Raw genomic sequence first — 18,600 nt, 5'->3', positions numbered from 1 at the left:
AATATTATAAATTAGTGCATGTACTGGTTAGGTTATAACTCATTAACAGATTTATTGAAAAAAGAAAACATCGTAAGTTTAATTCTTGAAATTTATAAAACCGGAAAAGTGCGAGTCGGACTCGCCCACCAAGGGTTCCGTACAAAATTAACTTATTTCTTATTTTTAACTTACTTTTTTTAACAACTTTATATTTTTCAGATTTTTCTCTGTACTGTAATGAAAAAAAATATTACTTATTTTCATGGTTCTAGGCCAACAGGAAGTATCCTATAAATTTTGATTCCCTTGAGAGTGTCGAAATATATGTTTTTTGGGACATAAACGGCCGTATCTTTTTTTACATTAACTTAGAAGTTTGATATTTTCACAGCTTCAAGGGACTGTAGACCTGAGCATATGCTTTTAATTTCAACTCAATACCTCTACGCGTTCCCGAGATAAATGGTCTTGGCAGACCGAGGGACGGACGGACAACCATGTGATCCTGTAAGGGTTCCGTACCTCAAAAGGAAAACACGGAACCCTTATAAAATTAAATACCTAATTAATTTATTTTATGGAACGTAGGTATCAAAGATTTATTCGATATAATTACAACAAAATATGGAACAATAAATTATACATAAGCTTAAAAACAATAAAACTAACTATAAATAAAATTAAAATAAAGGTCCTATAAATAAAACACGTCCTGCCGATGGGCAGTGTGCCCAGAAGGCTGGCCGCATTGCCAAGTTGAATGGCAATGCTAATGCGTTAAGCAAAATACTGGCCAGCCTTCTGGTCACCTGTGGCGTCTATAATAATAATAAATAATTTCTATATTCAGACATTCAGTGGTCCACATTTGTTAGTTTGTGAATCTTAAAAGCTATAAAATTTTAATTTAAATAATAAACAATAATATAAGGCGCGCCGCTAAGTCTTTACACAGCCGGCGCGCGCTTCGCCCCCACGGCCCCAGCGTTTCGACCACAAACGACTCAAAAATATAACTATTGCCGAGGGTGGCATATTTGCGGCGTTTGAGGTCTTCTGCCTTGGATGCGGAATCCCAGACTAGCGGCCGTCCCATCTTCCAAGGCACCAACGTCATACCGTCGGGCCTCTTGCCATCGTTCCAGACCGACTGTCCAAACATTCTTGCCCTCGGTGCAATGTGCTGCCGCAATGACCCCGAGAGATCGAGTTAAAATACCCCCCCAATCAGGTTTTGAGCGCTATGCACCGAGGACAAGAAAGCAGGCAGCGACACACTGGAAATTTGCGGATACCCAGACCACCGTGCCGAATAAGTAGAGTGGCCTGGGTCCATTATTTATTTATTTTAAATTGTTATAAACGATATTGCAAACATTTTTTTCAGTAACATTCCGCGTTATGACTTACAATACAATACAAATCCTCTTTATTGCACAACCTCAGAATAAATGTACTTAGAAACACGTATGAAGATAGAGGTAAACAACAGGCGGCCTTATCGCTACAGAGCGACTTATTCTATGCTCTTAATATAAAAATATTACGCTGCGAGTAACAATTACAGCTTTCTACTTTACCCAATTCTATCATAGATTAGAAATAAAACCGTGTTAACTGTTGTTTAAATGTTTTTGTATGCTCAGACTACAGTTACCACGTTTTGATAGTTTTCTACAGACTTTATTATAAGGGATATCAAAATTCTTAAATAAGGGGATGGTAGAAGATTATGAAAGCAATCATTTCATCGAAGGAAACTGAAAACGCTGTAACTTGAGTTGCAGCGTTTTACCATTTAACTGCAGACGTAGACCAATGTCACCATGTGGTGTAACGAGATAGCATTATCTTTTGCTCTCTCCAACGCATATCTGCGTCCCTTAGATACGTTGCCCCAGTGTGATTGTGTATGAGTACTCGCCATAAAATTAAGATAACATCGCTTGAATAATGAGCAACATGCGCGGTTTCAACGAATACAGAGGCAGGGTAAAAGCTAATCGAATTCAAACTGTCGTGAGACATACTAAGATTAAATTAATTATGCGGTTTAGACTCACATGTTTTAAGTCGCTCGTGCGACATGTTTTTAGTCACTCGCGCGACATGTTTCGGAGGACCTAGGTCTTCTTTCTCAAGCACTAACAGTGCGAGCAGCGTTCACGATGGCCGTGCTTCGCGTACTGCTCCGCGCCACGTCCCACGCTGCGCACACGCTGAGAACCGGTTGGGAGAGGTTTTGCGCTGTCGTAGTAGGCAGGCATAGTGGTGTGGTGTTTGGGTTTGGGTCACCCAACACTTGTAGCGACAAACGCTTGTAGCGGCACGGAGCAGTACGCGAAGCACGGCCGTCGTGAACACTGCTCGCGCTGTTAGTGCTTGAGAAAGGAGACCTAGGCTTTCAGAAACATGTCGCGCGAGTGACTAAAAACACGTGTGTGTAAACCGTAAAATTATTTTGAAGGGTAAAAACTAGTAATAAAAAAGTTAACATACGGCAATTTTCTTTCGTCACGCAAATATTAGATGCATTCCTGTATGCACCCTGCCTGCATCGGCACCCAGAACCGCCGGGGCATATGCCTCCTGGTTTCTTGGGGCACTGGTTCACTTTTCCCGTGATTAGTTCTTCGCAAGTTTGCTTCGCACAGTCTTGAATGCAGTGCACCCAGTCTTCGTTCCATTGTTCACATCTGGCTGTTAAATAAAGTCAATTGAAAAATCCACAAATCGACAACAGGGTGTCTATTAGACTTTTAAAATTTATGTATGTAAACGCCAGCGAAAAGTCACGTTCCAGTTTTTGAATCTGATTAGTCAAATTCCAAAAGGCTGTCTCGATATTTGTAATCATCTTTATTTTTGAAAATATGTTCAAATTGTCGGAGCCAGTTCAAGGATTTACAAGCAAGCAGAAACTTTTTTCTTGCACTATATTTCATACAATACAGATATTTATTACCATACCTTAGTGCTTATAGTGTCCTATACCGTATCGTAGCTAAGAAAGGGTGACTACGAGTATCATTGGCCTCTTGATCTATTGCAGAAGATTTATGGTGTAACACTGGAGAGACACCGTTTTTGCTGGCTTAATAGACCGGTCTACCACAGACCAGGCAGAACTACAGTTTGCAAAATAGGTGTCGATTACTTCTTTACCACGTTTATACATTCTATAGAACGTGACTCAAGAGCACTCAAGTGTAAGTCTAGAGTACTCAAGTGCTCAACCAGAGTACAGAGTGCATGTCTCGGTCTGGTCCTTATTATGCTGTTACATACTGCATTTTTTTAAATTTTTACTCCACATTTGTGGCAAACAAGCATGCGGCTCGCTTGATGGTAAGCAGTTACCGTGGCCTGTGGACGCCTGCAACACCAGGGGTGTTAAATGCGCGTTGGTGATGCTTTACTAACCTCTACACTCCTTTTTTGAGTTCCTTTCTTGAAGTTCCTTTTTTGAAGAAACTCCAAACAGTAGTCCGTCGAGAAAGCATCCACTGGGGGCTCATTCCACAACCATTAAGATTCTAGTGTGTGTATTTTTCACCAATCAGTAGACAAGACCAAGATAATTTTACTTACGACATTCGCTCTCTGGAATACAAGTGCCAGTCCAATCCCTGTAATGTTTGGGCAAGCACCTGCAACCACTGTTGCACTGCCCTACTCTCCGAGCAGGGCAGCTCCCCGCCGGTTTACCCAACAAGTTGCATGACTGGTTGCGGCAGTCTTGAATACAAGGCTCCCAATATTCGTTCTTGCCGCAGCGTTGTATTGCTGTTAAACAAGGTATACCTTAGAATATCATAAAAGTTTACTCATAACTTCTACTAGTCTTTTAGACATTACTTACTTCTGCTAAAGACAACAAAAAAAACATGAATTATTAGTATTGTAATATTCTATGAAATTATGACGTTTACTTAACACTTGCGCAGGCTGGGCTATCAACATCGCTGCCAACTTAGCTTGGTCTGCCTCTATCATAAATCTGCTTAATAATATCGAGGGCTTCAGGCCAAAGGGGCGTATACGCAAAAATGCCATTTTTCGTTTTTAACGGCATCGTATTCGTCTTGTAACAATACGTAAGCACAATTTTTTTCATAATTTTATCATAACAATTAGTTAATTAAATAATATAAAATCATTTGGCGTATAACTGACAGTCATCATTTTAATGACGTTCCAAAAAGCCGTACTGAAGGCGTATAAGCGATATTTTCATCCAGTCCCCAATATTCATCGGAATATAAAGGCGTACGTTCATACTTCTCTCACGTGACAGTGCGAACCACGAAATAGTGTCACGCTATATAGGCGTACATACATACGTCCATAAACTTTTACCAACTATCCTCAAAGTGCGTCGCGGCAAAGAGGCGTATGAACATACGACCGTACAAAAATTACGTTGGTCTTCAAATAATGCCGGGCCAAAGGGGCGCGGAGACAGCGTCCTTGATTGCCGCATATTGCTATCCCTTTCTGTCAAGCAGGTAAGCACACTAGGGCCGCCTGTCTCTCAGTCAGTGTCTAGTGCGTTACAGTATAGTGTGCATCTCGTGCGAATAATAACAATGAAGTGGAGCGCTCTGATACTGATGGCTCTGCCATGGGCATTCAAGAATGACGTGGGCGACTGTCTCCTCTGCCTTCATGTACGCTCTGCAGAGGGGGATATCTGTAACACGTAGGGTTAGTAGGTGTATGTTTAGTGGGGCGTGGCCGGTTATGGCCCCAGTCAAAAGCCGGAGCTGTGGCCTCTTCAGCTGTATCAGCCTCCTCGACAAACCGAGATCGATTGTCGGGAGGGATTCCTTCGCCTGCCTGCACGTGCCTAGGTTAGACCAGTACTGTTGGTGTTTTACCTTGGTGTTGTGTCGCAGCATGTTTCGGAGCCAGGCATAAGGCAGAGGTATAATTGGCTCCGGTCCTGCCACCCTCAGATCCGAGCCTCCTCTCGCCAATATGTCGGCCGCATCGTTCCCTCGCGAGTTGCTGTGTCCCTTGATCCACTGCAGAGTTACGCTGGTGGTGGTGCTTACCTCTGACAGAGCTTTGTGGCATTCGTAGATTAGCCCTGAGGTCAAAGTATAACTTTGCAGAGCTTGTAGTACTGACCGACTATCAGAGAGTATGCGGATGGGGTAGTCCAATACTTTCCTTGAGGCGATTGCGTGTGCTGCCATTATGATGCCCATACATTCTGCCTGGAAGACTGTGTTGTGGGCACCTAGTGGTGTTGAGATATGTATGTTTAGGTCTCTGCGAATACTCCAGCGCCAGTGCCTGACCTTGTCTTTGATCCATCCGTGAAGATTCTCAGCTCTCTTGGGTCGAGTCCTTCACGAGGTTCTTCGTGTTACTGTATCTTGTATTTCTTGTCGAAGACGAATTGTCTGGGTATCCTGTCAGTCACCGCTTCTATTAGCGGTTCCTTACCTATCGCCTCGTAGAGGATCTCGGTGTGTGGTACCCTAGGTGGTCTCCAGAGATTAGATTTTTTGAGACGTACCGCCGTAGCTCTAACTCCCTGTTGTATAAAGAGGTGCAGCGGCGGTAGGCCCAGTAAAGCTTCCAGGGCCGCGGTTGGTATTGTCCTCATGCAGCCCTTGGTCGCCATACAGGCCAACCTCTGGAGTTGTTGTAGTTTAGCTTCAACTAGGAATAGTTTGGTGCGTGGCCACCAAACTATCGCACCGTAGCTTATTATTGGTCGTATGACTGCCTGATAAACCCATAGAGTTATCTTTGGGGTTAGCCCCCAGGTTCTACCCACCATTCTACGACATTGCCAGAATGCGACTGTGGCTTTGTCAATTTTGCCGTTTAGGTGATTAGTCCAATTCAATTTGAAATATTGCTTTCCGCCCGTTGCCCGTTCTATTACCCCTAAAAACTTTACCTCCGCAGATAGTTGGAGTTCAGTGTCGAACAGTTTGGGAAGGCGGAAGTTTCCCAAGTTGCGTTTGTTGGTGAACATAACCAGCTCAGTTTCGTTGGGATTGACTGCGAGTTCGTTGTTAAAACACCAGCGCTCCACGATGACTAGTGCAGAGCGGGTAACATCGCATACCGTACCTGCATGATTGCCGCTCGTGAGTATCACTATGTCGTCAGCCTAGCCGATTGTGTAATAGTGATTATTGTTTAGTGTGGTGATCAGGTCTTTCACCACAAGGTTCCATAGTAGTGGCGATAGGACTCCTCCTTGGGGGCATCCTTTTGCCACTAATACCTGCTGTGTTTCGCCCGTCCCGAGTTTGATGGTTCGTTGGCTCAACATGTTGTTTATCCATTCTGTCATAACTGCATTCGCGCCATGTCTTACCAGTGCTGCCGTAATGCACGTAAGTGCTGCTGAACCTGGTCCTGTCGAAAGCCCCTTCCATACCTATGAAGATTCCTAAGCACATGGATCTGTCTTTGATCGCCGCCTCAATTTTACTTACTACTGCATAAAGTGCCGATTCTGTAGATTTGCCAGGGCTGTAGGCATGTTGGTTTGGATGCAAGGGCACATGAATTAGCACCCTCTCTTTTAACATGAAAGAGGTCAGGCTGATGGGCCTGAAGGATTTGGGGTCCGAATAGTCGCTTTTACCTGGTTTCGGTATGAAGATAACCCTCCATTGCTTCGGCACGTACCTGTGAGCCAGACAGGCGCGCAGAACGATGGTCAGCTTCAGAGCGAGATGCTTCCCGCCCCATTTAAGAAGCGCAGGGAAGATCCCATCCATTCCTGGAGATTTGAAGGAGTCAAAGCTATTTAAGGCCCACTGCGTGCGCTGCGGGCTGATCACCTCATATGTTTGTAGCCACTCGTCCTCCGTCGGGGTGGTTGTAATTCTTAAGTGTAATATTCCTCTGTTATAATTTGATGGAGACGTAAGTGGGTTAAGATGTTAGCTAAACTACTTTTAGGTTTATTAGTACAGAAGATTTAATATTGTTTCTTTTTATGAAATGACGATAAATGATGTCGTATTTATTTGTTTAGAAGTTTTGATTAATATTTTATTGTTTAAGATAGTTATAATTTTGTTACCAATGGTACCATTAAAGAAGGAGTAATGTTTATTGTCCGAATACAAGTTTTGATACGTTTTAACCTTTTGTTTTAGGTTATGCACTCTAAATTTAATCGTTTGATTGTTTCTTGACTGCTTTTTTAGTAAAGCTGTCATTGTGTTGTCTTAGCAATTTCCATGTATCCTTCACTACCGATTTCAATTCTTTTCTATAAAATCGTTTTATACTACTCAACTTTTGAGTGACTACCATTTACCTACTACCACAAATAGTAAAAATGATCTTATCGGAATTCAGTTAAGTCAGTTTTCTTAAGTAAGCCCACACGTCTTAACTCTAACTACCACCGAAGAGCTAAACGACTGCTATTATAGGCAAAATTCAGAATAAGCGGCGTGATTGTCTTTTGAAACACTTCTTCTTATCGTGTGGGTTGTAAGATTGATGTACCTTAAAAACCCTGGTATTAGAGTTATTGAGCCGCCAAAGGCCTCTGACTCTCATGACGAGCACCACCGGATAGATAGCAGCCGGGACCATCGACTTTACACCGTGCCTTCCGAAGCACATGATCATCTTACTTTTCGGACAATCAGGTGATTCAGCCTGCAATGTCCTAGCCAAACCGGGAATAGTCTCACAAAGTCACAAAGCGACTTTTGCTTGACAGTGTCCAAACCGGGATTCGAACCCGGAACCTCCGCATCGAAAGACAACCGCTCTAACCACTAGACCACGGAGGCTATTAAAACGGTAGCACGCCAATATATCCCATCACTAAAAATCCCATCAAAAAAATCCCACACACATATGTCCCATGACAAAAAAGACGGTCTTAAAAGTCACTTTGAATATTCCAAAATATTCATTTTCTAATCTTCGTGTCAGCTGTTTCGAAGGTAAATGTCTTCTGTCGATCGTTAATTAAATTAGATTAGGTAAAAATAACCTACGGGCTTGGGCACCCGGCAACTGGGAAAAAACCCGTTTGCGTAATTCAGGAAAAATATATTAATTTTAATTAAACCACATCCATGTAAATCGATTATAGGAAAATGACACTATTAACTCGATAACTGTATACGTTGATATTAAACGTACCACACAATACCATATACGGCAAATAATATTATAAGCATGATGTAATTGGAAAAAGAGTAAAACCTACTTGACGAATTGTTTCATACTCTTGACAAGCGTTCCACGTCATGTGCCGAGGTAATGAGTTTGAAGATATTATTTTTCGAAATAAAGGCATCTGAATAATCAAAATTTCTCGCCTAATTTGGGCTCCTAATGATCCAGGCTACACGTGGACATATCAATTTTCATTATCGTATCATTTTAAGGGGGTCAAAACGTTCATGTTCCATATGTTCCAAGGTGTTCCGGGGTTTGGAGACCCAAAGTCCGTAGCCAGGTGAACACTATACTACTACTCTCTAATACTTGATAATAATAATAATAATTATTATTATTATTGTATCTCCTTGGATTTCACGGGCCTATAAATCCCGGTCTTTTGATAGGCTTGCATGGGGATATAGATCCAACACGTAGAGGCCTCTTGGAGAGCTTTAATGTCATGTAGAACGCCTGCTGGAACCCGTTCACGGGCGCAACAATAGACACCAATGAACCGGTCGCAACAGGCATTGGGACTATTGTAGTAAAGTGAACAGTATAACGGTCTATGGATTGAAGTTTGGGAGGACAATGAGACTGGGTTATTGTAAAGACGTCCGGACACCTGCCATAACAATGTTTTCACTAGTTATCGAGGCAGGCGGTGACTCGCCGCCCACTAGATGGGCCCCTGAAAATGCCGTCGTGAAGACGACCAGGAGCAACACCGGTGTGAGCGGCTCAGGGGTGTCGAGAGGTGTACGCCGCTTTCTACCCAGTGGCTGATAACAGCCACTGTGCTAACTCGCGTCTTATGCAAGTTTTCACTTCCACCCCTGGAGCATTTAGCTCTAACGACTCCTCTCTGGACGGCCAATGAAGGCAAGCCAGAGCTGAGAGTCCTGCGGGTCCCGTTGGGGTCCACTCCGACCAACGAAGACACGCCGGAGACGGAGACCCTGACCGACTCTCGGGAGTACTCGGGTCCGTGGGGTCGTTACTCCCCAACAGCTCGCCACAAGCTGCCCTGCCAGTATTACTATTATTATTATTATGAATGTTTCACTTAAGTTATCGCCCATGAATTTATACATGCCATTCCTCAATACCGGGAGGAAAAACAAGTGCGATTTAATTATAAAATCGAATTAAATTGGTAACGATGCTATAATTCGGGGTAAACCGCAAGCGATTAGGCCATTGACGTACAGGACTAAAACTCTTTATCGTATAATGTTATTTAAATACGCAATAACATTTCTTTGAAGCGTGGATATTTGTGTCCTGGTATATTTTGGCGCGGACTCATTAAAACACTGAAATGCTCAAAGTGGCAATTCAAAACAGTTACTTACCCAATCGGTAACCAGCTCGAGTCGACATTGCTTAATCTCGTGGACAGTTGTGACACTATCAAAACCATCAGGAATCATTTCAATGGTAAAATCTAGATGAACTTATGAATATTTACTCAAAATATAATTTGGCGCCCTATTATACGACCACAAATAAAGGATACTTACACGATAGATTCGTCAGCCCAGACGGGCGTATAAAAATCAGAAAAAATAGAAGAAACTACACAATGATGACTAAATTACTGTAAAATTAAAGTATTTCGAATTATTAACAGTATTTCCACCTTTCATGATTAAATTATCGAATAGAAAAAAAAATGAATTATACGACCATAAATCTTAAGTATTTTTCAAAAAAAATCAACCTAAATGTCGGAAATTACTGTCGTGGTAAAGAGGCGTAACTACATAATTACTGCTTTTTAGAATACGTAGAACGAAACTAGGCATGACACATGAAAAAGATAGTAATTTAAATACTCTATGCAAAATTGTAGAACAATCGGTACATTGTAACAAAAGTTATTCAGTTTTTTGTGTCTCCTGAAAAGTAGGGTTCTTGCTTATACGCCCCTTTAGCATGAAGCCCTCGAATTATGTTTAAACTGTAAAAAAAATGTCTGTTTCTTTCTGCCACATCAGTTCTGTTTTACAGAAAAAGAGATGGCGAATAAAACTATTAAGACAAAGTTTTTGTTTCATGTTTTTAACCTTTATCGTATTTCATAAAAGTGTAATTAATTCTGGCTATTTGTCGTTAATGAAGTCTAGGGGATCCACGAGAATACACGTTTTTCAGCTTTTTTTGAGCACTAGTAATAATAGGTAATAGGAAAACGAACACCCTCCTATTCAAAATGGCCCTGACCTGTAATATGTCCAACAAATGGAAACATGGTCGCCCTAAATTTATGTGGCACCGTTCCCTGGAGCATGTGTGGGTTGAGCATGGAGTCAGTCTAAGCAAACTGACCAGGACCGGAGTCAGTGGAAGATTATGATTTGAACCCTATACCCCAACAGAGGGTAACAGAATGGAAAAAAGTAGGTACTTACGGCATTCCTTTTCCGGAATGCATATCCCTTTCTTATTCCTCCAGTATCCTATGTCGCACCTGCAGCCGAACTGGCATTGCGGCTGATCGGAGCAGGTCCAGTTCTTCCCGACATCCTCACAACTCTGACCGACGCCGCAGTTGCGGTAGCATGTGACCCAGTGCTCGTTTTTACCACATTGTTTTGCTGAATGCAATGAAATAATAAATAAATAAAATCTTACACAGGGCAGGTATATATATATATATTATATAAATGATAGATTTACAGAAATATACTTACATAGAAAACACCAATAACTCAGGAACAAACATATGTGATGAACACACAAATAAATGGCCTTACCAGGTTTCGAACCCGGTACCTCCTACTTCGTAAACAGAGTCACTATAGACTTAGTTAGGAGGTCGTTAAATATAAAATAGCATGCGATATAAAATATTATTTAGCTTACTGAAAATTACACGACGTCAACACTAGCACTACCATCACTAACACTTAATATTGTTCAGCATGCTCAACGACTATTCACGCGTAGAACTATTTTTGAGATACATTATGTCGTTTTACACATATGCAGCACAGATTGGAGCATCCTTGCGCCGAGTGTCTTGTATAATGGCTATTTAGGTTACTAGTACTTGTAGTAAACAATCACACCAATGGATATCAACATATCAAACTTAGACCATCCCTACTCATGATCCCTATTATGCTTGATTATTAGCATTTTTAGCGTCTTTTGAGCGTCGGCGTCTAGTCAGCGCTATGGAAAATAGCATCACTGCGTAGTTACGCCAACGTCACGTCGTTCAGCAGCCATAGAATCGACTAGACGCCTAGGTATCTTTTCGGCAGCAAAGTAATTGGTTAAAACAGTAGGCAGGTTATTACTAAATTAATTTCTAGGCACATCCTTGCTGCGCGACATGTGTTTTCTCCAAGAACCAAAAACGATACTTACGACACTGATTTTCCGGTATGCACCTGTGGTACTTGTCCCTCCAGTATCCCTTGTCGCACCTGCAACCGCTCAGGCACTTCGGTTTCGCGGGGCAACTCCATTTCTTGCCGATGTCGTCGCAAGTCTGGTTGCCGCCGCAGTTATAGTAGCATTGCTCATAGTGCTCGTTTGTACCGCATTGTTTTGCTGCGGATTACCATAAAACATTCACCCCCATATTCATAACACTTGGCAACCTATTAAAAACTTCTGTTATATTTTATCTCTTTCTAACAAACGGAAATATCCTAATGACGGATAGGGACAAACGATTATTAACGGTTTGATTGATTTGATAGACGTATATGAATAACGCCATTAGTTTCGAATCTACTTTTAAACTTATTTCAAAATTTGTACCAGCTCCATCAATTCTATCCTACCAATGCTATTAACGAATGACTATTTTTTTTGTGTGTCGGTGGCTGCCAACCCACCAACGGAGCGGCAGCTGACGTATACGAGTTATCGCCTGGGAGGCGATTGGTCATGGAAATCTGTTCCTCTGTCAATCTGGGGCTCTACTAGTCCCATAGTAATTATTAAAAAAGTTTATAAAGAAAGAAATGCAGGAAGTCAACTTTAAGATACGGGCTAATTTTCTGGGGAAACTCAACAGACAGAGATTTAGTATTTAAAAGCCAAAAAAAAATGTATACGATCCGTATGTGGTTTAAACATAACTGACTCATGTAAAGCTTTATTTACTGAATTCAGAATATTAACTCTTCCATCGCTTTATATATATGAAACAGCATTGTATGTGAAAAGCAATATAAGTCAATATACAAAATTTAACAGTGCACGTAAAATTGACAACATAAAAAATAAACTATATAAAACAGCTCTTCTCTCTAAAAGTATATTTGGAATGGAACCCCGAATTTATAATAATTTACCCGAAAGCATACGGAAACTACAGGACATCCATATATTCAAAAAAGAAGTTTTCAAATTCCTAGTAAATAAAGCATATTACTCCATAAAAGAATATCTAGATGATTATGACATAAATAGTAATTATAACCATGACTAATGATATATTTTAATTTTATTGAATTTTGAACTGTATTTTAATTGTATTTGAATTTTGAACTGTATTTTAATTGTATTTTAATTTAATTGTAATGTAATACTCATTTTAATTGTTTTATTTTATAAGCTACAGCATTGTGCAATTTTTAATTAGATTTTCGTTTCTTCTGACATTTGTATGCCGACCGGCGAAACATAGTGTTCAAAATGTATACCTAAGACCTATTTATACCTATGTTTTACAAATAAAGCATTCTGATTCTGATTCTGAAGTAATAGAAGATATTTCTAATAAAAGGATACGGCTTGGTTAATAAAAAAATGTTGACTTTGAGCAGGTATACAGTTAAAAACTCGAAGATGTTTAGTTCCGAATATTGACTTCCTAAATACCGAGCTGTACTCTATATCCTACTCTTGTACTCAAACGATTAGATTATCTCTGGTATAATAATGATTAAATAAATTAAATTGAGGAAACTATCTATCATTTTCTCTTATAATTTAAACAGAAACGGGATTTAATCAAGTCAACCCGCGTTCGAAACATCAGGCATTATAAAGGTAAGTGCACGCGATCAATCTCCATTCCTTTTTAAAATAAGATTTTCAACTAAGTAATTTTAATATTTTACTTTTGATTATAAATTAGTTTCTTATTAAAAAAATAATGTAGATCTCACTAAAGTAGTAAAAAAATTGTTCTGTAATGTAGATTTATGTTGCCGATTGCAGGGATAAGTATACAGTTAAAAATGTAATAATTGAAAAGTGTAATGAAAACAAATATGGCAAACAAAAAATCTACTGTGTTATAACAGGTGTCGGTACTTTTGTTCAAGTCGCATAATATCGGCATTTATTTACATTATAATGAATAAATTTCTTATTTCACACTAATGATTTAATAATTATGGTAAATGTAGTAAACAACAAATTGCAAACTGGAATTTATTTGGTTTGATTGTAAAATTTTTTACAATTTTGAACTATGATTTAATTTAATGGCGAGTAAATATTATTGCTGCCGTCAAATGTGACAGTCCACATCAAAAGGGACCGTATGGTGGTCGGCGCTTACGCCGTTGTTAGCGGCGCGGCGCACCAATACTAATGCGGCACTACACGTCGTAAGCGTCAACCGCCATAAGGTCCCTTTTAATTTGGACTGACACAAATGGTAGGACGCTGCAAGTCAAAAAACGTAGTTTTGAGAAAACACATTTAAAGTTTAAAACATTTCGGTCTTTGAAACACCTATTATTTATAAACTTATGGGGTTGAAATATACACAATATGTACCTAAATAGTGCATTTTAGATCGTCGATTTATGAAAATTTTATAAATGAGTGTTTGTACTTAAATACTAGCCATAAAGTGTTTTGCCACTCGGATCCTACAAAAAATAACTTTCAGAACGTCTCAGTAAAATGTTGTAGGCAACTCCATAAATCGATTTATTGAATAAAGAAAACAAATCGTAAGGTAATTCTTAAAACATTGCCACCATGCGGTGGAACGAGATAGCATTAATTTTTACTCTCTCTAACGCATAACTGCGTCCCTTCGCCAACGTTGTCCTAGTATGTGTAGGTACTTGCCAAAAAATTAAGAACAAGTTGCTTGAATAATAAGAAAGTAATAAAAAAAAAGGTTTACATACGGCATTCTTCTCTCGGCACGCAAATATTAGATGCATTCCTGTATGCACCCTGCCTGCATCGGCACCCAGAACCGCCGGGGCATATGCCTCCTGGTTTCTCGGGGCACTGGTTCACTTTTCCCGTGATTAGTTCTTCGCAAGTTTGCTTCGCACAGTCTTGAATGCAGTGCACCCAGTCTTCGTTCCATTGTTCACATGTGGCTGTTAAATGAGGTCAATTGAAAAATCCACAAATCGACAACAGGTTGTCTATTAAACTTTTAAAATTTATGTATGTTAAACGCCAGCGAAAAGTCCCGTTCCAATTTTTGAATCTGATTAGTCAAATTCCAAAAGGCTGGATAGATATTTGTAATCAGCTTTATTTTTAACCGACTTCAAGATTTCAAATAAAGGAGGTTATCAAGTAACTCCGTCATTTCGGAACCGATTTAGATTTTTTTTTTGTTTGAATTTATATTATATAGAGATTGGTTTCGTTTTTGTCAAACCTCGGTTCTGATGATGGGATCCATGAGAAATCGAGAGAACTCTTCAAATGTGAAAGGCATACATAATTATAGTGATTTTTGTATTTTCTTTAAGAAATCAAGCATTACATTTAAAAAGTGACATTTGATGAAGTGGAACTGCTGATGATGTTCAGAATGGAACTCTACAACTACGCATAGTACACGTTTGGCGATTTGTCCTCTTTGCTGTGTTTGTTAAGAAAATTAGATTTTAAAGACAAATTTTTGTCAAGATCGAGTTCTGACGATGGGGTCCATGAGGAATCGAGGGAACTCCTCAAATGTTAAAGGCATATATATAGTGATCTACGTATTTTCATCAACAAATCAAGTATTTACATTTTTAGAAGTGACATTTGATGAAGTGGAACTGCTGATGATGAACAAAACGGAACTCTTCAACGATGCATAGTTCACGTTTGGAAATTTGTTCTCTTTGCATGTTTGTCAAGCAGTTACGTTTTCAGGGCACATTTTTATATTTCTATCCTATTTAAAAAAAAAAAAATATCTGTTGCATTATTTTATGCATGGTGTGAAATAATTTATTTTAAATACAGTCGAATACCCTATTGCGGGTATCTTACCAGTCAACCATAGGGCAAATCTAAAATGTGTCAAGGTGGGTGCAGTGACAAAAAAAAAACATGTTACCACTTTTTCTACATAATTGGGCATTGGACGCTGCTTTTTAAATTTAATTGTATGAAATCCAAAATCAACAATAATCGTTCTTTCACCGGTCTTTCTCATTGAAGTCGGTTCTTTTTTAGGATTCCGTAGTCAACAAGGAACCCTTATAGTTTCGCCATTCCGTCTGTCTGTCTGTCCGAGGCTTTGCTCCGTGGTCGTTAGTGCTAGAAAGCTGAAATTCGGCATGGATATATAAATCAATAAAGCCGACAAAATCGTACAATAAAATCTAAAAAAAATTATTTTTTTAAGGGTACCTCGCCTACACGTAAAGTGGGAAAAATTTGTTTTTCTTCAACCTTACAGTGTGGGGTATCGTTGGAAAGGTCTTTCAAAACTAATAGGGGTCTTCAACAAAATTTTTTTGATAAAGTGAATATATTCGAAGATAATCGTTCCGAAAAAAAAAGTGTCTCCCCCCCTCTAACTTTTGAACCATAGGTACAAAAAATATGAAAAAAATCGTGGAAGTAGAGCTTAAGAAAGATATATATAATGAAAACTACAGCGGACATGATCAGTTTAGCTGTTTTTGAGTAATCGCAAAAAGTTTCCCCTTCATAGTAAAAAGACTTACTTTAATTAGGTACTGATTATGCAAATTTGCCTATTTGTTTAACTCACGTGAAAGGTACCGTTTCATCCCTTGGTTAACAATTTACTATACTTTAAGCTCCAGTTTAGCTTATTGTGACGGAAGAGTAACTACGGAACCCTACACTGAGCGTGGGCCGACATGCTCTTGTTTTTTCTTGTTCTTAAAAATTATTGAAAATATGTTCAGATTGTCGGAGCCAGTTCAAGGATTTACAAACAAGCAGAAACTTTTTTCTTGCACTATATTTCATACAATGCAGATGTTTATGTACCTACTTTAGTGCTTATAGTGTCCTATACCGTATCGTAGCAAAGAAAGGGTTACTACGAGTATCATTGGCCTTTTGATCTATTGCAGAAGATTTATGGTGTAACACCGGAGAGACACCGTTTTTGCTGGCTTAATAGACCGGTCTACCACAGGCCAGGCAGAAACACAGCTTGCAAAATAGACGGGAGGTTGTCTATTAAACTTTTAAATTGTATGTATGTTAAACGCCAGCGAAAAGTCACGTTCCAATTTTTGAATTTGATTAGTCAAATTCCAAAAGGCTGGCTCGATTTTTGTAATCATCTTTATTTTTGAAAATATGTTCAAATTGTCGGAGCCAATTCAAGGATTTACAAGCAAGCAGAAACTTCTTTCTTGCACTATATTTTATAGTGTCCTATACCGTATCATAGCAAAGAAAGGGTTACTACGAGTATCATTGGCCTTTTGATCTATTGCAGATTTATGGTGTAACACCGGAGAGACACCGCTTTTGCTGGCTTAATAGAACGGTCTACCACAGACCAGGCAGAACTAGACATCTTGCAAAATAGGTGTCGATTACTTCTTTACCACATTTATACATTCTATAGAACGTGACTCAAGAGCACTCAAGTGTAAGTCTAGAGTACTCAAGTGCTCAACCAGAGTACAGAGTGCATGTCTCGGTCTGGTCTTTATTATGCTGTTACATACTGCATTTTTTTTTACTCCACGTTTGTGGCAAACAAGCATGCGGCTGATGGTAAGCAGTTACCGTGGCCTATGGACGCCTGCAACACCAGGGGTGTTAAATGCGCGTTGGTGATGCCTAACCTCTACACTCCTTTTTTTAAGAAACTCCAAACAGTAGTCCCTCGAGAAAACATCCACTGGGAGCTCGTTCCACAACCATTTAGATTCTGGTGTGTATATTTTTCAGCAATCAGTAGACAAGACCAAGATAATTTTACTTACGACATTCGCTCTCTGGAATACAAGTGCCAGTCCAATCCCTGTAATGTTTGGGCAAGCACCTGCAACCACTGTTGCACTGCCCTACTCTCCGACCAGGGCAGCTCCCTGGCGGTTTACCCAACAAGTTGCATGACTGGTTGCGGCAGTCTGGAATACAAGGCTCCCAATATTCGTTCTTGCCGCAGCGTTGTATTGCTGTTAAACAAGGTATACCTTAGAATATCATAAAAGTTTACTGCTAATTTCTAGTAGTCTTTTAGACATTACTTACTTCTGCTAAAGACAAAAAAAACATGAATTATTAGTATTGTAATAGAATCATACGAAGATAAGTTGGCAGCGATTTTTAAAGCCCATATAGTGCAAGTGTTACTTTAAACGTCAAATTTCTATGAAATTATGACGTTTACTTAACACTTGCGCAGGCTGGGCTATCAACATCGCTGCCAACTTAGCTTGGTCTGCCTCTATCATAAATCTGCTTAATAATATGTTTAATAATAAGTTTAAACTGAAGTTACCATCGAAAATAAATATTAGAATTGGCTGGGACTTGAAACTAAAATACGAATTAAGTCGATTATTTTCCAATATTTTAGTTAGCCATTTGCTCCGTAGGTACAAACGTTTTGCAGCCCCAATATGTCTGTTTCTTTCTGCCATATCAGTTCTGTTTTACAGAAAAAGAGGTTGCGAAGTTGCGATTAAAACTATTATGACGAAGTTTTGGTTTCATGTTTTTAACCTTTATCGTATTTCATAAAAGTTTAATAAATTCTGGGTATTTGTCCTTAATGAAGGCTCGGGGATCCACGAGGATACACGTTTTTCTGATTTATTTGAGCACTAGTAATAATAGGTAATAGGAAAACTAGCACCCTCCTATTCAAAATGGCCCTGACCTGTAATATGTTCAGCAAATGGAACCATGGTCGCCCTAAATTTATTTGGCACCGTTCCCTGGAGCATGTGTGGGTTGAGCATGGAGTCAGTCTAAGCAAACTGACCAGGACCGGAGTCAGTGGAAGATTATGATTTGAGACCTATACCCCAACAGAGGGTAACAGAATGGAAAAAAATAGGTACTTACGGCATTCCTTTTCCGGAATGCATATCCCTTTCTTATTCCTCCAGTATCCTACGTCGCACCTGCAGCCGACCTGGCATTGCGGCTGATCGGGGCAGGTCCAGTTCTTCCCGATATCCTCACAACTCTGACCGACGCCGCAGTTGAGGTAGCATGTGTCCCAGTGCTCGTTTTTACCACATTGTTTTGCTGAATGCAATTAAATAATAAATAAAT

The 18,600-nt window shown here is 39.7% G+C and overlaps 1 protein-coding gene across 6 annotated transcripts in view; it reads right to left on the bottom strand.

Moving 5' to 3' along the window:
- LOC133520141 (zonadhesin-like) overlaps positions 1 to 18,600 on the bottom strand; it is a 62,203-nt gene that overhangs the window by 20,906 nt on the left and 22,697 nt on the right. For all 6 annotated transcript variants that reach the window (XM_061854489.1, XM_061854482.1, XM_061854488.1 and 3 more), the window contains 7 exons: positions 18,388 to 18,573; positions 17,298 to 17,492; positions 14,268 to 14,468; positions 11,530 to 11,715; positions 10,566 to 10,751; positions 3,574 to 3,768; positions 2,482 to 2,682 (listed from right to left, as the gene is read on the bottom strand). In XM_061854489.1, the coding sequence (XP_061710473.1) occupies positions 2,482 to 2,682; positions 3,574 to 3,768; positions 10,566 to 10,751; positions 11,530 to 11,715; positions 14,268 to 14,468; positions 17,298 to 17,492; positions 18,388 to 18,573 (1,350 nt within the window). The remainder of the gene's footprint in view (positions 1 to 2,481; positions 2,683 to 3,573; positions 3,769 to 10,565; positions 10,752 to 11,529; positions 11,716 to 14,267; positions 14,469 to 17,297; positions 17,493 to 18,387; positions 18,574 to 18,600) is intronic.

This window comes from Cydia pomonella, chromosome 7, assembly GCF_033807575.1.
Source record: "Cydia pomonella isolate Wapato2018A chromosome 7, ilCydPomo1, whole genome shotgun sequence".
In the NCBI taxonomy this organism is placed as follows: Eukaryota; Metazoa; Arthropoda; class Insecta; order Lepidoptera; family Tortricidae; genus Cydia; species Cydia pomonella.
This window is presented reverse-complemented; position numbering and strand designations above follow the sequence as displayed.